The sequence below is a fragment of the Sus scrofa genome, chromosome 8, assembly GCF_054392235.1.
Source record: "Sus scrofa isolate SSC_HxYL_T2T_F1_AM1 chromosome 8, Sscrofa_HxYL_maternal_Yorkshire_Landrace_v2.0, whole genome shotgun sequence".
NCBI lineage: Eukaryota > Metazoa > Chordata > Mammalia > Artiodactyla > Suidae > Sus > Sus scrofa.
The window spans coordinates 61,123,617-61,147,529 of record NC_139390.1 but is presented as its reverse complement, the minus strand read 5'-3'; the positions used below and the strand labels follow the sequence as shown (position 1 = coordinate 61,147,529).

The following is a 23,913-nucleotide window of genomic DNA, read 5'->3' as shown; positions in this document are numbered from 1 at the left end:
GGAGCCCACAGTCCATGGAAAGACAGATAAGCAAATGAGCAGTTATAGCTTTGTGTTAGAGGCTGGGATTGGAGGAATGAAGAGGAAGAATGTGTGGGTAAGCCTGAGGGGGGGAGATTTTCTTTCTTTTTTTTTTTTTTAGATTTTCATTTTTAGATTTCTGTTTATAAATTAAAACTTACAAGAGATGGGTAACTTTTTCCTATTCAATACGTTTAAATTTGTATAAATAAATTTGTACAAATATTTTAGTAATGATACATTATATGTCCTTTCATAAAATGTATCTTAGTAACAATCATGATAAAATGAGTCTCAGTAGTCATCATAAAAACCTTTATAAGGAAAATATAAATTCTAGGTAAATATTAGATTAAATAAAACCTGAGCTTTGAATGTAGTTTGTCTTACTGACATTTTCATAAAAATATGTATGCCAAATGCTTGATACGTAAAAGTTCTTTAGCATTAAACTGAGAAGAAAAAGTACTGCTCTAATTAATTATATATCATTGATAACCTATGAAATTAATATTTATTACTATTGATATTGACAGAGGTAGATGCTGAGTGGTTGTGTCCATATTGAGCATTGTAGTAAACTGTATAGTTAAACAGATTGTTTGAAAACTGCTTATTTAACTTTTTTCCATCAGAGTATCTAGAAACAAATCTGAAAAGAAACGTAGAGATCAGTTTAATGTTCTCATTAAAGAACTGGGATCCATGCTTCCTGGTAATGCTAGAAAGATGGACAAATCTACTGTTCTACAGAAGAGCATTGATTTTTTACGAAAACATAAAGGTACATTTTTAATTTTGTAAAATAGATTTTTTTATTTTTATTTTTTTTAAAGAACACTCTCTTAAGATGTAATGTGATAGAATCTTGGCAGTGATGCTTAAGGCTGGATGCTTCCTAACCCTTTTTTAAGAAAAATAAATAATTGCCCTTTTAAAGATTTCCTGGTATGTTCCTTCTTTCATTCAACAAACATTTATTTAGTGCCTACTGTATTCTAGATTCTTGTGGGGCAGGTTTATAGTCCTGGCCCACAAGTAACTCAAGCCAAGGGAGAAAAACATAAAGAGCTAATTGCAATGCAGAGAATCATAATGTAAGTAGTGCTCATAAACTATAAACTTTTTGTGAGAATGCAGGAAAGAACGAGTCAGGGAAGTCTCAAAAATAGTTGATTTTTCAACTGAGTTTTCCTTTTAGCTTAGTAAGAAAAAACAGCATTTCACATGGAGGGAATAGCATGTGGAAGAACAGAGAAGCTGAAGAGTTGGGTTTACCTGGAGCGTAGTTTGAGTTGGAAAGTTAGGGGTATATTTGAGAGAAAAGCAAGAGTCAGATCATTTTAAGTGTCATTTTAAGAGTGCTTCACTGTAAGTCTAGGAAGTAAACACTGTTTTAAAGTGACTGTTAATCAAAGAAAACCACTCTAAGTCATGAAAAGAAAAATTTAAAGAATATGAAGTATCTTGGTACTTAATAGAAAATAGATGAAAAACATTTCCCTTTCAGATGCAAATGAAACTGCAGAACTTCTCAGAGGAGTTTGTAACTAGTGCCTTTGTTTCTCACTAGCTCACTCTGTAGTGCATGACTAGCTTGGTTTATTTATTTTCCACCACTCTTGAAAATTATTTTTGTTCATTTCAGCAGTGCCATGACCCCCACCCCCTCTGCCACCAGTAGAGCAGTGGCTTTTCCTGATGCCTCATCCTCTTCTGCATCTCTGAAGCACCGGCCTTTCCATCCATCCTAGTAGGCTGGCTTTCTCTTCTGTTAGCCTTAGTTGCACTGCACTTCATTCACCTCCCCTCCGCAGCTGAGCTAACTTCTTTATGCCTTTTCTGCCCTCTGAACCCAGCCTTTCTTAAGGTCTTTTGTGCTAGCCCTCCATTTCTCTGTGCTCCCTCCCTTGGTTATCTCATTTCATAGCTTCAGCTGTGGCTCTCTGTTAAGTTACTAAATCTTTGTTTTTAGATGCAAACATTTCAATCTGTTATTTCCAGGTAACTTTGAGTCTTTTACATGTCCTCAGAATCAGCAAATCTAAAACTCAGTTTATTTTCAGTTTGTCGCCTCTTACTCTCAACTTTCCTTTTTCCATTTTCATACCACTGTCCTTTCAATCCCCCAGGACTCAAACCTGAGAAAGTTTTGGATTTTTTTCATCTTCCTTAGTACGATATCACAGTTGCCAAATTTTGTTGATTCTTCTGTAAATGTGTCAAGATTGCTTGTCATCATTTTATTGCCTCCATTACAATTACATTTTAATCTCTACAAATGGAATTCTCACTGACGTCACTGTGCCCTGTCTTAGAGCACACTCACTCCTCAGATGTTACCAGAGCTCGGTGAATGATTGTTGAATGAAATGAAATGACATGCATGATAATCATTTCTCCCTGACAGTGGAGGACTAATTTTAGCATTAAGTAGATATTTTCTTCAAAATTGGGTAAACGATACTCACAAGAATAAAATTTACCTTAAACTGAAAGGGAATTCTTTTAACTCTAAAAATACATCTGGGTTTAACTAGATGGGATTTGCTTATGGATTTAAGCCCTTTTTTCTGAATGTACATAATTGATGTGAATTTGAAAAGCATGACTGTTTTCTACAGAATTAGCAGCTACACTTCTCACTCTTCATGTCTAGTATAGGCATTTGAAATATGCCAAATTTCGGGTGCCAATATAACATGCTGTATTTGCATATCTGGTAACAGAAAAATCAGAACACCTTAGTCCATTTTTTTTACTGCAAGGTAGAGTGTATTTTGTAGAGCAAAATTTATGACAGATTTTTATTTTACTTGGTTGTTTTTATAGGTCTGCATCTTAAAATGGAAAAATGTTTATTACGTAAATAGTTTAGAATTCATCATTTATGAATAGCTTTCATGTAACTAAGTCCACTAGAAGTATGTTGCAAAATAAACTATAATAGTTAAGTTAAAATGTGTGCCTTATGCCAGATTTTTGACCAGTTTTCTAAGAAAACGGGAAGAAAACACTAAGAATCACTCTGCAATGATTACTACAAAATTTGTGCCTAAAATCTTAATTTCCTTGCTTAGTTAAGAACAGAGCACCTGAGATTGGGAAGAATCCTTCTGCCTAGAAATAGGCCTAAAGTCTTCTTTTTAAAAAGTAGAATAACTAATCTCCTTGGCTCTTTTCCTCCAGATTCATGTCCTTAGGTGTGCTCCAGGTACTTCCACTTGAGTGGCAAAGAGAGGGGGAAGAAGAGTATATTCCTAATACTTGGTCTGATGTGCTTATTCTGGTTCTTGTTGGGTCTTTGCATCAGGCAGGCCTGTCAGCAGCACAGGCTGTCAAAAGTCCCCAGAGAAAATCTAGAGAGACTGGTGTTTTTTAAGAGCTCAAATCCAAGGAGATAACTTGCCACGTTAACTCAGATATTTTATCATACCAAAACTTGGACCTCCTGGTACCTACCTAGACCAATAAGTATCACTGCCTAAGATTCTTGTCTTTAATTAGAGTAGGGAGGTCGACTTGTAGGACTGCTGTACTGCCCCCACCCTACCCACTAACGTGTCAATCTCTTTACAGAGATCACTGCACAGTCAGATGCTAGTGAAATTCGACAGGACTGGAAACCTACATTCCTTAGTAATGAAGAGTTTACACAATTAATGCTAGAGGTATGTCCAGATTCAATTTTTGAAAAGTTTTATTTTCCTTAAAGAAGAAATCAGAGGGTTTACCAATTTTAGTATAGTTTTAAAAATATTAACTTTTTGAAAAATCTTAATTCAGTGTAAATCAGTTAGTTATCTTTTGTTAAATTAGCTAATGTAAGTATTGTAAGGAAATAATATGTGATAAAATAATGCCGAATCTTTGAATTTTCAGTATTATCTGAATTTTTGAGAGGCGTAATAAAAGTCAGGAAACTGTAACTACCAAGTTCTCTACCTGAACTACACTAACATTCAAACGAAAATACATATTAGGGAGTTCCCATTATGGCTCAGTGGAAATGAATCTGACTAGTATCCATGAGGACGCAGGTTCTGTCACTGGCCTTGCTCAGTGGGTTGAGATTCTGGCTTTGCCATGAGGTGTGGTGTAGGTTGCAGACGAGGCTCGGATCCCACCGTAGGTTGGGGCTGTAGCTTCAATTCAACCCTTATTAGCCTGGGAGCTTCCATATGCCACATGTGCGGCCCTAAAAAAAAAGTAATACATATTATTCTTCACATATTAAATACTACCATGCAATGTATTCTATTGGACAGTAGGATTTTTTTTAAAAAATTAAAATCTGCCTAGACATTTCTATTCTCATTGTGGCTCAGAAGGTTAAGGACCTGACATTGTCTCTGTGAGAATGCGGTTTCGGTCCCTGGCCTGACTCAGTGGATGAAGGATCTGGTGTTGCCTCAAGCTGTGACATAGGTCACAGATGCACCTTGGATCTGGTGTTGCCCTGGCTATGGTGTAGCTTGGCAGCTGCAGCTCCAGTTCATCCCCTGGCCTGGGAACTTTCATATGCTGCAGGTGCAGCCCTAAAAACAAAAAAATCCACCTAAACACAACATAAATGATAATAAATGAAGTATTTTGAAACTACTAAAATAATGACATGTATGTTGAAAGGCGACTCTTCTCAGTTCAAATAGAAGCTTTTAAAAGGAAATGAGTAAATGTTCTTCTTTGACAAAATTATTTTAAAAAACAGTTCATGTCGTACTTGCTTAGACTTGCAAAACTTAATACCTCATACAATCACTTATAAAATCTAAAAAAACTTTGAGTCATTCATACCTATCAATTTTACTTTTTAATCATTTCCTTTGTAGATTAATAAGGATGTCATCTATGCCCACAAAGTACACAGAGCCCAGTATCAAATTTCCATGAAACTTATAATAAACAAAGGTGGTATACTTTGGCAGTGACAGCTAAGGGTAAGAAGAATGGGTCTGCAAAAAGAAAGTAGACCTGGAAGGAGTTCAGGAAAGCATTTGAGATGGAATATGGAGGTTGTTAAATCATGTACATTTCTTATGCTGTTTGTTTTGGTCTCTTATTTTAGACCGTAAGAATTTATCTGTGTGGTATATATGTATATTTATATGTGTATTTATATGTATGTATGTAATAGCTGTGTCTCAAGTGTTTTTGCATATTGGCCAAAATCTAAAGCAACATTATTTTGCAAATTAATGAGTTATTTTTCTGTTTATACTTCAGATGAAACAGTTAATGGCTAGATTAAGTTTTTCTATATGCAACAGAAATTCTACTGTATGAGAATATGCTGGAGTATAAATACATTGTGTGTGTGTGCTTAAAATATGCAAAATAACCAAGCACTTTTCACATTACCCCAGCGAATCCTCACAGCAATCCCACGAAGTCGGCACTGTTAGTAGCCCTTTCCACTTCCAGATGAGGAAATTGAGGAACAAAGGGATCATGGAATTTGCTCCAGATAAAACAGTAATTAGCTTAGCTGGGGTCCCTGAAGGTGGACCAGCCTCTAATCCTCCGGCCCCGCGAACACCGCTGTTGACAGAACTTCTCAGGGAAAGCCAGCTAGGGCATGGGTAAGCAGCAGTTAGCTCTTTTAACTAGTGGACACTTACGTTACAAACCCAATAATAGTTCCAATTTTGTTAGATTCTTTTCTCTTCTGAAAAGTAGTTTGACATTGTCCAAAATTATCTCTTTAGAAATATAGGTAATATGATTCTGAAAGGGTATATGCAAGCTAATATCTACCACAAAAAGAAGAAATCAACTCATTTCACTACTCTATTTTATTCTACAATTATTTCTCAGTGCAATCATTTAGTAAGGTCTTTTGTATTAATCATTAGAAGTATTTACTTACCCTATTTTATTAATATGAAGAATTTCTTATAAATTCATACAATATTTATTACAAGTGTAGATGTAATCTCTACACTTAAGAACCTTAATGAAGGTAAATTGTCACATCACAAATAAGCTAAATGGAAAGCATTGCTTTCCAATTTTTCTTTACAGTGAACAGACTTTTTAAATTAATTGCCAAGACACATGTAGTGCATATGTTGATAAATATAAAAAATCAAGTGTAGAGATCATACCATTATATAAAATATACAACGGAGAAAATATAAACATGTTAAAATTTTGGAAGTGTAAATTAGTTGTCTCGTGATTATCTTCAGTTTTTAAAATTACTTCCCTGAAAAATATTAATTTATATATTTTTTAATTTTTTTTTTTTTTTTTGTCTGTTTGCTTTTCTAGGGCTGCTCCCTCGGCACATGGAGGTTTCCAGGCTAGGAGTCTAATCGGAGCTGCAGATGCCGGCCTACGCCAGAGCTACAGCATCGCGGGATCTGAGCCACGTCTGTGACCTACACCACAGCTCATGGCAATGCCAGATCCTTAACCCACTGAGCAAGGGCAGGGATCGAACCTGCAACCTCATGGTTCCTAGTTAGATTCGTTAACCACTCCGCCACGATGGGAACTCCTAATTTATATATTTTTTATACGTCAAGCATATTTTTGATTTTTAATGGATGTCTACAACTACTAATATGCATTTTAATGTTAATATGTCAAGATTGAAGGACATGTGTAAACGTGTGTATATGTAACCTGGGTCCAGCTCACTTCGTCTTGTTACTGTTGGCTAGTCGTGTTGATTGGATGACCGTTAGGCACGTAGATGTAGGTCTGGGAACGTTAGAATTGCTGCAGAGTAGCTGAGACCACTCAGCTCAGTCGCTTCATCCTTAGAATGAGGCATGGCAAGGTTGCAGCTTCTCTGGTCTTAACTGAAGAACTGAGACTGAGGTCTTAAAATTCTCTTCTACCTTAAGTGCTGCCCGTCTCTCTCCATTCTTCCCTTGCCACCTGTCCCTCTCCCTCTTGGCTCTGTGGCCTGAGGACTGTCTCTTGCTAACCTTGGTTGTGGTGGTTGAGAGTGGCCACGGTCATCACGGCAGTTTAGCCTGACCAGACCACTGGGCAGAGTAATCTCTTAAGGAGTTCTGTCCCCATGGCAGCTCTCCGCTCCCTCTGCCAGTGCCTGCTGCCTCATCACAAGGAGGTTCTCTCCTTCCCTGGAGCTTCATGGGGCCTTCCCAGACCACACACTCGCTGCGTGAACATTGGGGGTTCGCTGTGGGCCAAGTAGGCAGCAGGTAGGAGACAGGGTTTGCCTAATATCACGAGGCATGAAGCGGGAGCTTCATAGTCGTCAGGCCTGGGAAGACGCTGTCCTCGGTTGTGATCTTCCTTCCACATCTCTAATCTTTCTCCTTCAATTTTTTATTTATTTATTTTTGCTTTTTAGGGCCACACCTACAGCATGTGGAATTCCCAGGCTAGGGGTTGAATCAGAGCTGCACCAGCCAGCCTACACCACAGCCACTACAATGTGGGACCTGAGCCGCATCTGTGACCTACACCACAGCGCATGGCAACGCCAGATCCTTAACCCACTGAGCAAGGCCAGGGATCAAACCTGCGTCCTTATGGATACTATTCAGGTACATAACTGCTGAGCCGCAACGGGAACTCCTTTCTTCAATTTTTGATGTCTCCACCTGTTATTTTCTTGGGAAATTACATTCTGCTACTTGAAGTTTGAGCCCTAGATCCTTTCTTGTGTGACTTGGAGAGAGGCTGGTGGAGGCTTCTCTCTGCTGAATCTTTACCTGCTTTGAAAGATGGAGGGTCAGGCTCTGCCTCTTGGAGAACAGTCGACAAGAGTTCTGATTTCAGTTCATCCTCTGCACAGAAGTTAGCTATGTCCTAAGTCCTAGCAAGTAAAGATGGTCATAGAGAACAGTAACTCGCTTTCAACAATGACGTAATCCAGCTTCATGTGAGAAAAGCATGCTGTTAACATTATTTTGATCCTTTTCCACATGCAATAATACTGGCATTATTGTACCAAGAAGTTTTATAAAAATTTCCTTAATTTGCTTAAATTAAAAGGTTTTTGGAGTTCCCTTCGTGGCACAGTGTTTAACAAATCCAACTAGGAACCATGAGGTTGCGGGTTCGATTCCCTGGCCTTGCTCAGTGGGTTAACGATCCGGCGTTGCCGTGAGCTGTGGTGTAGGTTGCAGACGCGGCTCAGATCCTGCGTTGCTCTGGCTCTGGCGTAGGACGGTGGCTACAGCTCCAATTCGACCTGGGAACTCCATATGCCAAGAGAGTGGCCCAATAAATGGCAAAAAAGACAAAATAAATAAATAAATAAATAAAGGGTTTTCACCCCTCCCTTTACATTAGCCAAAAATGGCTTTGCTTAAGCCATTCTAGAAGGTAGGCAGCTATGCAAAATAAGTACTTTCTGAAATCCAAACCTCCGCCCTAATACAAAGGGATGGTTTTTTCCAAACACTCAACATATACCTCAGCAATGACTTAGAATTAGAGGGAGTTTGCTCTGGCTCCCAGATCTATCAATTACGTACAGGTATTTTTTTATTTGCCACTTGCAAATAAAAAAATTTTATTTAACTTCTGTTAAGTGCTAACAGATACAGTGTGGAAGAAGTTAAATGTCGTTTTTGTCAGAGATCATATCCTCTATTCTTAAAGAAGTTCAGATTTGGTGTGATAACTATTTTGATAGGAGAGGAACCCCCAAACCACCTTTCTTTTCTGCTGTGTACCTTCAACATCTTTTCCATTGGATCCTCTTTTCCTTCAGCCTGCCAGTAAGTTTAACTTCAAAAAAGGACTTCCCTTAAAGTGTATCCATTTGTGAACTTGAGAAGGGAAGAGAGGGTGGTTTACAAGAACCTTCTGAGCATTTGCCTGTCTCTAAACTCATTATCGTGTGACCTCACTACTGAAATAACCCTTGAAAGTCCCCAGAATTCACTTCTCATTTCTTCATTCTTTGTCTCACTTGATCTCATTTTATGCTGAACCATCCCTCCTCTTCCTCACTCACTTTTATCATTCTTTCTCTCATCTGCTTTTTTGTCACTTTATTTGGCGCTTCTCCTCCTCCTCCCCATAAAAAGGTAATCCCCCAAGGATCTGTCTGCGGCATTCTCCTCTCTTTTGCACATCTCATTTCTTCAGCAGCCGTCTTGGAGCCTGGAGTTCTCCAATGTGAAACTTGGCTGAGTTTAAAGTCCAGGCTTGTGTGATTATAAGTTCTGCTCTCTGGGCTGACTTCTCCCCTGAACGTCACATCTCTTGCTGCTTCCGAGCCTTTTCTTTATTCTCACTGCTCTCATTTCCCTTGGAGTCCCACTACCTTTCCTGACTGGTCTGGAGGCCACTGAGGTTTTCCTCTTCATTCACTTTTCCTTTGAAGTCCATCTCGCCTGCTTCTAGACTACTCTTGAGCAAAGTAGGCCTTTCGTGATCTGACCTTAGCCGACTTTTTCAGCTTCATTTCCCTTTCATTTATTCCCATGTATCTCCCAGTGCTTCGGCCACTACGTTTAATATATATAAAAGGTGATAATGTGTTCTTTTGTGTGCCAAAGACTTATCGATAGTATGTGTGCCTCGGCAATATTAGTGTTGTCAATTAAGGCCATCTTTATATACTGACATATGATGAAGGTCAAACATTGTCTTTTAGAGACAAACCATGCAGTAATGGCTTTTTTCCTGAAGCATTTGTAAATGCACAAAGATAAATTCTAAGGTATTGTAAAGGGAAAATCTAGCATTTTGACAGTGCTCTGGCAGCTTCCACAGTTAGGTCCTTTGTTGTTTATCTTAGATTTTTATTTCTGTCCAGTGAAATGCTTTTTTCTTTTCGTTTAACTGACCATTATGTTTAATTTCAGGCTCTTGATGGTTTTTTTTTAGCAATTATGACAGATGGAAGCATAATATATGTGTCTGAGAGTGTAACTTCATTACTTGAACATTTACCAGTAAGTATACAAATTGTATGATCTCCTTATTTAATGCCTATCTTAAATGTTCTAGAACCCTCAGAGTGTTGAACAGTAGTTAGAATGGGGATGAGACCTCTAAATATGTCTTTGTTTTAGCATGTCAGGTCGGTCATGATTAATTTAGAGTAACTAAATATTCAACAGCCACTTTATATAACCTCTACTCTTCCTGCCCTCTTTTATTCTAATGCTAAGCTTTTAGTATTTCCTTTTTAATCAGCATGGCGAAGATGTTGCTTAATCACTGAGAATATCTTGAGCATAACTGAATTTTCTGCTGAGATATTTGTTGTAGCTAGAGGAAGTCAGGAGTAATTTTCTCAAAAGAATGACTTAAAAGAATGTACTGAAAATTGTAGTTACAGAACTTTTGTGCTCTTGAGTTGATAACATTTTAATGGCCATATTCGATTTGTTATTAATGTGACCAAAAGGGTAGAGAATTAGAAAAGAATTATATGTATAATTTATATTAGAATGGTGACTATCTGAATTATGTGCTTGCTGTTTTACTTAACATGTATTTATTGAACGTCTACTCTGTGCCAGATACTGTGCTAGGTTTTCTGCTGCAATTGGCAGTTCTTATGAATTTGAAGCTTTTATAGAATATGTAGTGTTCTTATCTAAGATGGGGCTTGTGATTTAAATATTCTGAAGTTACTTATACATTACTCTTTTAATGCCTGTTTCTTGAAAATGTTAACAATACAAAGTCAGCTGTTCTGTAAAGGTCTCTTTGGAGAGATACTGAACAGTGGTATGTCCCTCCCTCTGATTACTCTGCTACTTTGTGCTTTGAGAATGGTCTCTATACTTAAAAGTCCAGATGCCAAAAGGGTACTTTGTTTCTGAAAGCCAGGCAGTAAGTAATTTGCTAATTTCTTTGGGTCACATGGAAAATGACTTTTCCTTTACTGCTTCTCTAGGGGCTTTCTTTATCAGTAAGCTCCAACAGAAGCTGATTAGCCCAACGTCTGTAAATTGTTTGTGAATAAACAGTGAGGTTAGAGAGAAAAAGGACAGACTGATTAAATTTTCTGGACAACTCTTTTAAAAAAATTTTTTATATAGTGTAAAAAGCTAGTGAAAGAAATCCTTCATAGAATTAGACTAAGATAAGACTAAGATAAGATTGACTAGTAGAATCTAATAAATGAAAGAATGTATGTAGCAAACCAGGAGCAGACTCACAGATGTAGAGAACAAACTAGTGGTTACCAGTGGGGAGAGGGTTGGGGGGTGGTCGTTAGGGCTGTTGGGATTAAGAGGTACAAGTCTTGTATAAAATAAATGAGCAACAAGAATGTATTGTACAGCAGAAGGAATCATAGCTATCTTTTATAATATCTTTAAATGGAGTATAATCTATTAAAAGTATTGAATCATTATGTTGTGTACTTGAAACTAGTAACACTAGTTTCAAATATACAAGTATACAAATATACTGCAATTTAAAAAAATAGTATGGAATAATTTCAAGTATAATTATATGCTTTTAATTTTAAACCATAGCCAATTGTATTGGTTTTTCTTTCAGTTATATATTTATAGAACCTGTATAATCTTTAATTTAGTTGTAATCAGAGCAAAATTTGCAGTGCAGTCACACTTTTTGCCTGCCTCTTGGCTACTTGCTCAGGACTCCATTTAGGATTAGACGCGTTCTTGTGTTAGCTGATACATACTGCCATCATTACGCTTAGAGTGAATGGTACTCTCCTGTCTGCGCAGATAATTATGGTAGGTTCAGCCTCTTCTGTCTATATGGGTAATTACAGTAGGTGTCAGCCTCCTCACTGCAGGGACTCTGTACTCTGGCTCCTTCCTCAGAGGTGCTTGGTAATTACTGAGTGTAAGAAAGTCAGTTTGATGTAGCTGTTTTAAAAATTCCTTGCTAGTGGCACACTGGGGTTGGATCTTTCATGAGGGGTGTTTACATGCATTTTGAAATAGACACCATGTTTATAGCAGATCTAGTTGAGATCCAGGAGGTTGATTATTAACATTCTTCCCTCAATGAAAACCCTCTCTACCTCCCATTCCCTCCTGGATTTTCTTTTAGACTTCTAACTTTTAGAACTATTTCGATAGTAAAGAGTTCCTATATGTCCCACCCAGTTTCCTCTGTTAATTTAACATCTTCTGGATCTTTTAAATTTTTGCGTCAACTAAAGCATATAGACTGGCAGGTGAATTTGGGGGCAGAGGAGATTGCTGCTGATCTTACAGACCCATTTCATTTCATTCCATTCCATACTGAGTTAATAGTATCCTTCATTAAAACAGATTTTTAAAACTGCTCTTCAGGAGTTACCTTGTGGCATAGTGGGTTAAGGATCTGGTATTGTCATGGCTTTAGCACAGGTTTGATCCCTGGCCTTAGAACTTCTGCATGCAACCCCCCCCCCAAAAAAAAACCCCCAAAAATCTGTCCTCCAGGTACAGTGGATACTGTCCTTCACATCACTGACATTGCTGTATTGTATGTTATTTGATGGCTTGAAAACAAAAACACAATGTGTTTTGAGAAAATAAAATTTGTTTAGGGTCAAACACAATAGGGGAAAAAATAGGTGATTTTCTGTTTTGGCTTATCATTAATAAACTGTAACAGATGCTAAACAAAAGGTTTAAAATGGTGGTGTCCCTTTTGTATTTTTTGGTCTAAAATAAAATTTTGGCTCTTGTGCAGAGAAGAAACATTATCAGATCTCTAGATGTAGGCTCTAGTGTTTAATAGAATTTAATTCAATTCTATTAAATTATAATTTGCCATCTTAATCAGTATTTAATGTGACTTAAAACTTAATTTTAAATCTGACTTAAATTTAAAATTAGATTTAGGAGTCCCCGCTATGGCGCAGTGGAAACTAATCCGACTAGGAACCATGAGCTTGAGGGTAAGGATCTGGCATTGCCATGAGCTGTGGTGTAGGTCGCAGACTCCGCTCAGATCTGGCGTTGCTGTGGCTCTGGTGTAGGCCGGCAGCTTTAGCTCCAATTTGACCCCTAGCCTGGGAACGTCCATATGCCTTGGGTGCGGCCCTAAAAAGACAAAAGACAAAAAAATAAAAATTAAATTAAGTTAAATTTAAAATTCCAAGACTGATTCAATAACTTTTTTCTTAACTTTGTCATGCTATATATACTTATAAAATTAATTTAGGTACATTTAACCTATTTGTGCCTAATAATCAGAAAAAGAAATTTATGGAAATTTTTCCTGATACGGCTTTCTATGATAAAATTATGGGGTCATATCACCTCAGTGCCAGAAGAAATTTTAGACATCCTTAGCCCAGCTCCTTTATGTTTGTCAGAAGCACACATAAAACCTAGAGAAATTGGACCTAATTATGCAGCAATTTAGTGGAAGTGCCAAGACAAAAAGTTGAGTTTCTTTACTGGGAACTTAAAATTTGTAAACTTTTACAATTTAAGTTTCTTTTCCTCACGATTTAAGATTACTTAAATGTGTTCTTGAGAAGTGAATATATTAAATTTGTTACCATGTAATATAGGATGGAAGAAGAATGACCATGTTAGAGCCTAACAGAGTCCAGGACTGAAAGTGCCACTGTTAGGATTCTAGATGAGCCTTTCCTTTTCTACTCTTCTCAATAATTTTGAAATATAAATATAAGTGTGTTTTAAGAAAGTCAGTACAACCTTTGGTATAAATGTGGAAGTAATGATTTAGAATTTTTTGGAATAGTTATATAATTATTTGCAAGTTTTTTGTTTGTTTGTTTTTTGTTTTGTCTTTTCTAGGGCCGCACCCATGGCATATGGAGGTTCCCAGGCTAGGGGTCTAATCGGAGCTGTAGCTGCCAAGCCTACACCACAGCCACAGCAACGCCGGATCCTTAACCCACTAGGCAAAGCCAGGGATTGAGCCCGCAACCTCATGGTTCCTAGTCGGATTCATTAACCATTGAGCCACGATGGGAACTCCTGCAAGTATCTTTACTGAGAAGATAAATCTTTGAAATAAGCAGATAAAGCTTATTTGCTAGGGCCAGAACTTTTGTTCCTTAGGCATGTCCATGAGGACCCTAGCTGTTTAGGAATGTGTAATAAATAGCCAGCATAGACGTGCTGTGTTTCTGGAGGAGCTTTCTGTCCCATCTGAGCAGGTGCTGTTTACAGCAGTTACTTGTTTAACTGACAGTTTTCTCCCTGAGGGAAAAGATAACTGGTAATAATAGTTAGTAATTTCCACTAGATGGTCCCATTGACCTAATGTGGGGAAAAAACAGCCTATTGATTTGTATCATATGACCGTCAGCTGGATTGACATTTCTTCTTCATGACAGCAAGTGAGGGAGACTGAAGGATCCAGAGAGCTGCCCTCTTATTAGCTCTGTTTTGTTCTTGGGAACTGAGCAGACGATGTGGCAGCATCAAGTGTAAGCAGCTTTTTGAGGGTCTGAACTGTGGTAGCTATACCTGAGAGGTTCACACAGAGTGAATAGTTGCCTACTCCTTCTGAGATTGCAGATTATTGAGGTCAGGGAAGCGTGGTGGTCATGGTCATGCCCCTCTGTATTCCAGATGACCACATTCTTTTCTCTGTGAATTTAGAGATAGAAAGGCAAGAGTAACATAGTCAAATCACAGTTTCCTGAAATAATAGAGGAAATTGTCAGTAAAAGTAAATAATAGTAGGAAACTATAATCATCTCCAAAATGAGTTTTAGTTCTCCAAGTAGGTGTCTTTTCTATCAAGACTATTTTCATATTAATATCAATGCCTATATTTGGATATTTTAATAAAAGGCAATTTTCTAGCTTTTTTTGTTCATGCCTTAATTTTTAGTTCATTTTGCCTGTTCTTGAGACTTTTCAGACATTCACAAAAAATCTTTATTAAAATGCTAATACATTTTTGGTGTGGTTACCCCTTAAGGCTTTATCAAATACCTCCTTAATTCAAAATCATTTACTGTACAAATAATCACTTGATGCAAAGTGATTTGAAGGGTGGGATATAGGTGTGAGAGATGGGCACTTTAATTTACCTGTGAGAATTAAATAGAGATTAAAACATGATTCAGTGTTTTTGATGGGAAATGAAGGATGTGAGTAGTAAGTACTAAAGGAACTTTATTATTTTTACTTGGATCATGCAGTTGAGATAATTTGTTTGAAGCAAAGGAAATTTGAGAGATGGAGGCTACAAACATGAGTCGGGTGGACCTTGGGGTCTGGAGAAGGAAGCATCAGTGTGCAGCTTCGAGGAGAGTGCAGCCATCCTCCCCACCTTCTCCATCCCTGGGGGCTTTCTGTGTTTGTGTTATCCTTTGAGGTTTTTTTAATTTTGTTTTTAACAGTCTTTACAATGTTTAAAATTCAAACAAAATAAAAGCGGGACTTGTTAGGAACCCTTAGCCCAGTCTTCAGGGCTTCTTTTCACTTTTTGTGCTCTCTCCCCATGAAAGAGACAGCCTTGGAGATGGCACTTCAGTAACCCAGGACCCACCGAGGAGTCTGGAAATGTAGAGAAATCAGTGGAGAGGAACAGACTTGGCAGGCAGTGTGCAGTTACTGAAGTTTTGTTGTCATTGGTTTTTATGACAGCACTGTCTTACCTTTGATTCCACAGGCCTGACGTTGTGGGCACCCTGCTGTTTGTCAGATCACTGCTGTTCATTAGCACTGTATTTGAGTGAGGAGTATAATGCTTAACACACCACTTGCCTTTTGCAGGGGAGGGTGCTTAGCTTAAAGCATGGCTTTTTGACAGCAGGCTACAGGGTAGATGGCTGAAAAAGATGAAATAAAAAAAGGACACATTGGACAATTGAAATGGCACCAAAGTCAGGTTTTCTCCTTCTGTAGCCCACGGCTGCTCCCATGTCCCTTCATTGTCGTGCTCTCACCATAACGTAACTCCCAGAGGCTGGGCTGTATGCCAAGGCTACATCCTGTGGCCACAAATTCTTTTAGTCAACTTTCGTAGTCCTGTTCTATTTTAAATGTTCAAGTTTGGTGAAATTCGCCTTTATCAATAATTTGTCAGACTTTCAGAGGTCTTAGTGGTTGTGGATCAGATGACGCTATTATCAGAGGTTCTGAGGTCCATGCTAGCCTTCTTCACCTGCTCTTGTTTTTGGAGTTGTGCTCCTAACTTGACATTTATTAGCTTTTACATATAATTGAAAGTTAACCATATGCTCATCTGATGTTTTAAGAATGATTATGTACTTTTAAAATAAATGTTTCTTGAACCACTATAATTATTTAATTTTTTAAAACTTCTTTTTCAGTCTGATCTTGTGGATCAAAGTGTATTTAATTTTATCCCAGAGGGCGAACATTCAGAGGTTTATAAAATACTCTCTACCCATCTTCTGGAAAGTGACTCCTTAACCCCTGAGTATTTAAAATGTAAGTAGTAGCTGTTAAGCAAAAAGTTAAACAGATTCGTTTGCATTGTTCTTCTCTTTTTGTAGTTTTTGACAAACATAGATAAGTTTAATTAAACACATAGCATCAACCAGATACCATATTAAAAATTAAATATATATACATATGGTGGAATTATGACCATATTAAAAGTGTGAACTCTATTCCAGAATACATTGAAATCTCATTTTTTGTTATAATATGCCATAAAACTGTACTTTACATATAAATGGAATTTAACAATATATTCTTTTTTTTGTTGTTGTTGCTTTTTAGTGCTGCAATTGCGGCATATGGAGGTTCCCAGGCTAGGGGTCGAATCAGAGCCGTGGCTGCTGGCCTGCACCATGGCCACAGCAACATGGGATTCGAGCCCCATTTGCACCCTACACCACAGCTCATGGCAATGCGGGATCCTTAATGCACTGAGTGAGGTCAGGGATCAAACCTTCGTCCTCATGGATACCAGTCGTGTTTGTTACTGCTGAGCCACAAGGGGACCTCCTGGCAATATATTTTATTAATTTTCATATAAAATCTTAGGTATTTAATGAGGAAAAAATTAAGCATTCTCATTTTCACCATCACTCACCAACTGAATGCAGAAACTGTGGGACAAAACTTCTGTATTTAAAAAAAAATACTTAGTAAAGGAAATCATTTGCTTGATTAATTAGACAGCATGAAACAATAATGTATTGGATATATGTAATGTGCCATATTATAAAAGTGCCAAGAATAGTCCCCACATTACTAAGTGTATACTCTGAGAAAAATTGGACAAATTGACCAGAGTATCTCATTTTCTTGAGTAAATTAGTCTGTGTAAAATATGAAATTACTATAGCACTACATTTAGCCATTGTTACTAGATGTCTTCTTTAACCACTTTTTCCATGATTTAAAAATTTTGACTTTTCTGGTAATACTGACATTCATCATTTTGAAGGTTCTTTGTATTTTGACTCTTCAAATTTTGTAGCACTCTAACCATTCAGGAACTAAGATGTATGAATAGTCACTTTGATAGGGATAGATAAATTCTATAGCACCCTAACTGTTCAGGAACTGAAATGTATGAATAGTCATCTTTGATAGGGATAGATAGCCTATCAAAAGAAGTTGAGAAGAACTGGAGACCAGCAGAATCCATTTGATGCTTATAATTGTTTATAAATCCAGTTCTTATGGCCATGACCAAGAGACTACCCTGTCTTTGACCTAAAAGAAAGATGTGGTGGGGTATAACAATACGGAGGCCAGTTATATGCCTGTAAACAGTATTTGAAGTCAGGGGTCAAGGTAAATATGTAGAGTGGGGAGGGAAGAATTGGAGAGGTAGACAAAAGAGAGTGTGCTTTAGAGACCTTCACATGGGCAGCCTTGGCCGGAGACGGAGTGAGAACCATGGCACAAAGACAGACCTTGGGCTTCGTTTCCAAGATCAGAGGGAAGGATGGTAACAGTACTTTGCAATAGAGAAAAGCCTGAAGTTCCCGTCGTGGCGCAGTGGTTAACGAATCCGACTAGGAACCATGAGATTGCGGGTTCGGTCCCTGCCCTTGCTCAGTGGGTTAAGGATCCGGCGTTGCCGTGAGCTGTGGTGTAGGTCGCAGACGCGGCTCGGATCCCACGTTGCTATGCCTCTGGCGTAGGCCGGTGGCTACAGCTCCAATTCGACCCCTAGCCTGGGAACCTCCATATGCTGTGGGAGTGGCCCAAGAAATAGCAAAAAGACAAAAAAAGAAAAAAAAGAGAGAAAAGCCTTAATTAAATGACTTGCCGACCTAAGGCTTAAAGAACTGATAGACAGAAAAAGCTATTTCCATAGGCGAACAGCATATATTTCATGCCAAAGGAGTAAACATGTTTTAAAACAGAGGGGAAATTGCTTGGAAAATTCAGGATTCTATAAATAGGTCATTTGGGCCATAGTAAGGGTGAGGTGGTACCCATGATGTGCTTCGTGTCTAGAAAAGGGAATAGGGCCTAATAGTTCATCATAAACAGTTTGGTTTTTATTTTTTCTGTAGTGAGGAGTCAGTGAAGGATGATTTGGATAGTTTTGAGATCTGAAGGGAAAATCTCTCCGGTGAAAAATTTTGAAAAATGACCAGACCGATAGATAGCAGTGGAAGTAAGGATGGAGAGGAACGCATGCGTGTATGTGTGGAGTCTTTAAATTCAGTAGTACTTGGTGTTAGACACAGGTGACCAAGGAACTAGGATCAGCAGTAGGGAAGATTTTAGGAAGAAGGCAGTTAGAGGTTGAAAGTGCTGAGTTTGATGGTAAAGCCATTTGTGCTAATGACCAAAGAGGATGAGTTTGATGCTGCGAGGGAAGGCAGTTCTTGCATGTTGAAATAATAACAATGGAAGTAGCCCAGGAGAAGTAGGCAGGATTGAGTCTGAGAGGCTAGAGTGTATAAGTGTGGAGAACACATTTTTGCAGTTGCCAAAGAGATGCAGAGTAATCACATCTGGACTGAGTTGGTGGTACTGTCTGCTCAGTTGGAAAAAGTGACTCATGAGAGCTTCCCTGGTGACATAAGTAGCAGATCCTGATTCTTAGTTTGCGAGCTGGTGATAGAGAAGAGACCAAATTGATATGATTTCTAACTAAGGAGATAAGCATACGCGGGACAAAGGGAAAAGACAGCTGGCTTAGAAAGAGAGAGGGATGAAGTCACCTCAAACTATTTTGAGTTTTTAAGTTATTGATGGGACAATCTAGTAGAAATGTGCTGAAGTCATATAGTGATATGAGACTTTATCTTACATAAAAATGTTAGGTTTGGGGAGAGAGGTTTACAAGTGAAAAAGTTTATCAATTATGGTAAGTTTATCAAGTATTATAGATTATGATCAAAAGAACTTTAGTAAATGCCCACAGTTCGAAGACTGATTAGCAGAAGAGAGAGAAATAATCAATATGGTAGGAAGATAAGTTTGGTACTAGGGAATAAAGATGTGAGTTTTAAGAAGAGGTAGAAACAATGAGGAAAGACCATTGAAGTTAATACAAATGTTGCTGAATTTTAGAAGAGCAGTTTTATAGAAGTGTGAGGGCAAAAGCTGTAGTGCATGAAGTTGAGAGAAATGAATATGTGGAAACTGGAGCACATAATGAAAAGGAAGGAGGTCTGTGTTACTAAAAAGCATAGCATGAAAAACCCTTTTTTATGTTTGTGATGGAAAGACCTGGGCAGATTTAAAAACAGAAAGTAAAGGAGTTCCCATCGTGGCTCAGTGGTTAATGAATCCAACTAGGAACCATGAGGTTGCGGGTTCAATCCCTGGCCTCGCTCAGTGTGTTAAGGATCCAGTGTTGACATGAGCTGTGGTGTAGGTGGCAGACGTGGCTCGGATTCCATGTTGCTGTGGCTCTGGCGTAGGCTGGCAGCTACAGCTCTGATTAGATCCCTCGCCTGGGAACCTCCATATGCTGCGGGAGCAGCCTTAGAGAAGGCAAAAAGACCAAAAAAAAAAAAAGAAAGAAAGAAAGTAAAAACCCAAAGAAAAGCATGTGTGTGGATGCTTAAGGAACAGGTACCAGTGGTATGTGTGACCCTGGTCAGGGCAGGGGTGGAAGTGGTAGCTTGGGAATAGGAAGCAGAGCCTTTCTGGAAATGAAAGTGGAGGATGAGAAGAAAGGACAGATAAAAATAGAGGAGTATTGCTTATGTGGGAAGATCCATTGTCTTTATTAAGAATACAGTATGAGATCAAGCAGATCATCTCTGCTTTGTGAACTATAATAAAATGTCATTGAGGACCCTCTGCTGGAGAAAACGATTTTAAACTTCAACTATTATAATCTTATTTTATGTGATAGATCATTCATCGTGATCACAAATATGTCATGTTTTTCTATTGCAGCAAAAAATCAGTTAGAATTTTGTTGTCATATGCTTCGAGGAACAATAGACCCAAAGGAACCATCTACTTATGAATATGTGAAATTTATAGGAAATTTCAAATCTTTAAACAGTGGTGAGTTAAAGTGGTTCTCTTACAATGTATTTTCACTTGTATTCGTTTAAGCTTTTAGAGCTATCGGAATATCAGTAACAATCAGATTTTACTGGAGTAACTAAGGGTACTCATTTCTTCATTGCTCCAGTATCCACCTCAGCACACAATGGTTTTGAAGGAATGACACCACGCACACACAGGCCTTCTTATGAAGATAGAGTTTGTTTTGTAGCTACTGTCAGATTAGCTACACCTCAGTTCATCAAGGTATGTTTCTAATTTTATTTCCCAAAGTGGTTTCATTTCATATAATGAGGACTATCTGTTGCATAATTTTGTTGTTTCCAGGAACTGCCTATAAACATTGAAGTAGTGGCCATGAGTCAGTCAGTATGTATGTGATCATATTTTTGAAGCAAATAATGAGTTATCAAGGCATGATTAAATTATGTAATTTTAAAATATATACCCTTTATAGGTAACCCATGGTTGTATAGCACCACTGTCCTGCTACTGAAAACTTTTTTTTTTTCCCTGCACCTGTAGCACATGGAAGTTCCTGAGCCAGGGATCAAATCCCAGCTGCAGCTGCGACCTGCACCACAGCTGCGGCCATGCCAGATCCTTTAACCCACTGTGCCAGGCCAGGGAGCAAACCTGCACCTCTGCAGTGACCCAAGTCATTGTAGTTGGATCCTTAACCCAGTGGCAACTCCATTGTGAAACATTTTAAGATGCATTTTTTTGTACAGTTCATAGCTACATTAAAGGGGAAAGGCCAAAAATCCAGATAATTTTAAAGATTGGTATTGAAATTTTCTTTTGAAATACTTAAGTGGCTTTTTACTACATTTAATACACCTTTTCAATTTTAAATTTCAGTTAAATAATTTATTTTTATATCCTGGACCTAGGATGCAGATGATGAGTAGGAAGGTGGGGAAATGAAAGACCTCAGTCACTGGAAAATGGCTGGAAATAAGCCAGGCTAAGATTTGAAATATAGGGAAACAGCATTTAATAGGACAAAGTCCTGAATTAGCAATTAGAAGACCTTAAACCAGTCTTACTATGCTTGTTTTGATCTTAGGAAATAATAGCAGTGGCTAACGTGTTTATCGAGTGCTTACCACATGCTGTATGTTTTGCATGCATTATCTCACTTAATTCTCATAAATGCTGGTGTGATCACCAGGAAACTGAGGCTCAGGGAAGTAAACTTACTTGGTCAAAGTCACAGCTACTGAGATAGATTCTAGTTCTTTTTTCTCTCAGAGCCCAAGCTCTTAATCACTGCCTTGTGCTACAGAAGGTCATTCAAGGACACTGAGGCAGGCTGGAATACATGGCTGAGAAAGACCAGAGTCTTGGGTTACTGTGTGTGCAGAGTGGCTAGGGACGGTGGGAGATGAGATTAGAAAAATAAGCAGAGGCCAGCAGTGAGGTGTGTCTCCTTTGCTCTTGTTTGTTTCTCCTTACTGCAGAGTATAGATTTATCCTAATGGGATGAGGAACCCTTAAGGTTTTCAAGCAGGGAACTTAGGTAATCATATTTGAGTATTTGTAAAGTAAAGGTGGCCAGAATAAAGATGAGTTGAAGGTCAGGGAGACCTGTTTGGAGACACTTTGGCGATAATGTGAGCCAAGCTGATGGTAAGGGTCTAGGGTCTAGACTAAGATCCTGAACGTGGAGGGATAGAATAGCTTTTTTAAAAACTTAGAAGGTGAAGTTGAAAGTATTTGGTTGTGGTCATTTAGATGGTGAAAGGTGAGAGTGAGTATGTTGTGACTATCAATTTCTAGACTCAGGGGCACAGCGCAGGCATGCCTGCAATATGGTGGAGCGATGTGTATCTGGGGTGAGGAAAAAGGTGGTAGTTCGTTCGTTTTTGGACACATCTGAGTTTGAGGTGTGGGGAAACATCCAGGCAGTTAGAAATAGAGAACTCTGATTCAGGAGAATGATCTAACTTCAGAATTAGAGTTTACAGGCATGTGAGTGAACAGAGAATGTGGAGTCAGAGGTACTCCCCAGAAACCTGTATCTGTTTGCTGCCACCTTCCTTGGAACTAGAAAATAAAAACATGAAAAAAATATCTAGGGAAAAGTTAGCTAATAATGACCTTTACAGCTAACAATATTTAAGACTCTGCCAAGGACACAGAAAAAATATTTCTAAATTTTAATTATTTATTTGTAGGAAATGTGCACTGTTGAAGAACCTAATGAAGAGTTTACATCTAGACATAGTTTAGAATGGAAGTTTCTATTTCTGGATCACAGGTAACTCCATTTTAAAATTCTATAAAAAGGTAATAATCATATTATAATTCTTGAAATTTATCAATTTCAAAGAAACTTTTTCTAATCAAGATGCTCAGTTCATTACGATTCATTATCCATCTAAAAAAAATTCATTATCCATCTAAAAAAAAAAATAAAAGTTCCTCCCAAAATTGATTTCTAGTTGAGTATTTTTCATTATGGAAAAAGTCCTAATATTGATTGTTTTATATGTAATTTAGGGCCCCACCCATAATAGGGTATTTGCCATTTGAAGTTCTGGGAACATCAGGCTATGATTATTATCATGTGGATGACCTAGAAAACCTGGCAAAATGTCATGAGCACTGTAAGTAGATTTGAACGTTTCCGGTGACCATAACTTTTTAATTTCTAACTATCGTGGCAATAGAAGGTGGTAAGCTGCAGACCTAGAAATATTTTTGTGTCTTAGAAATGTATTGGAAAATCTTATTTCATTCCAGTAGGAGTCCTACATCAAGTCTGAGTGAAACTTGTATTTTATACATTTCTGTCTACAGTAGTAAGTACTACTTATAATATGGCATCTAATTAACTTTGTTTTGAAGTGTATAAGCTCTACAGCTAGAGTAAGAGAAGTAGATCCCTTTGAAAATTGCAATAGTATGTCAAAATATTAGAACATGAGGAGTTTCCGTCGTGGTGCAGTGGTTAACAAACCCGACTAGGAACCATGAGGCTGCGGGTTCGGTCCCTGGCCTCACTCAGTGGGTTAAGGATCCGGCGTTGTTGTAAGCTGTGCTGTAGGTTGCAGACGCGGTTTGGATCCTGTGTTGCTGTGGCTCTGGCGTAGGCCGGTGGCTACAGCTCTGATTAGACCCCTAACCTGGGAGCCTCCATATGCTGCGGGTGCGGCCCTAGAAAAGACGAAATAAATTAAATAAATATATATATACATATATATATATATTAGAACACGATTCCATAAATTTTTATTTTCAGGCGTGTAAGTCTGCCCAGGAGATAGGTACACATTTAAAGAATCTCTTAGAAAACTCACAGTGAGCACTTCATTAATGTTACCTACCATTATTATATTAGCAGTAGGAACATTTTCATCTCGTTTTGCCCTGTTATAAACAGTTTACATATTCAGCTCTGTTATTCATCACCACAGCTGTAGAAAGTACATGCTGTTAGCATCTCCGCTGGTAAGCAGAGGCACAGTGAGGCTAACTTGCTGACTTACAGTCCCATAACTCACTGGTGGCAGAGATGGGCTTGAAATCTAGACTAGAGAGAAGCCTGCAGCTATGAACTCCA

At 38.1% G+C, this 23,913-nt stretch overlaps 1 protein-coding gene across 48 annotated transcripts in view; it reads left to right on the top strand.

Annotated features, from left to right (window-relative positions):
- CLOCK (clock circadian regulator) overlaps positions 1-23,913 on the top strand; it is a 121,364-nt gene that overhangs the window by 67,563 nt on the left and 29,888 nt on the right. For 26 of the 48 annotated variants that reach the window (XM_021101327.2, XM_021101324.2, XM_084972263.1 and 23 more), the window contains 8 exons: positions 657-805; positions 3,601-3,692; positions 9,825-9,914; positions 16,211-16,331; positions 20,229-20,342; positions 20,473-20,591; positions 22,526-22,608; positions 22,851-22,957. In XM_021101327.2, the coding sequence (XP_020956986.2) occupies positions 657-805; positions 3,601-3,692; positions 9,825-9,914; positions 16,211-16,331; positions 20,229-20,342; positions 20,473-20,591; positions 22,526-22,608; positions 22,851-22,957 (875 nt within the window). Of the gene's footprint in view, positions 1-656; positions 806-3,600; positions 3,693-5,387; positions 5,604-9,824; positions 9,915-16,210; positions 16,332-20,228; positions 20,343-20,472; positions 20,592-22,525; positions 22,609-22,850; positions 22,958-23,913 lie in introns of all 48 variants that reach the window. The other 22 variants (XM_021101335.2, XM_021101333.2, XM_084972279.1 and 19 more) reach the window with 3 other exon arrangements.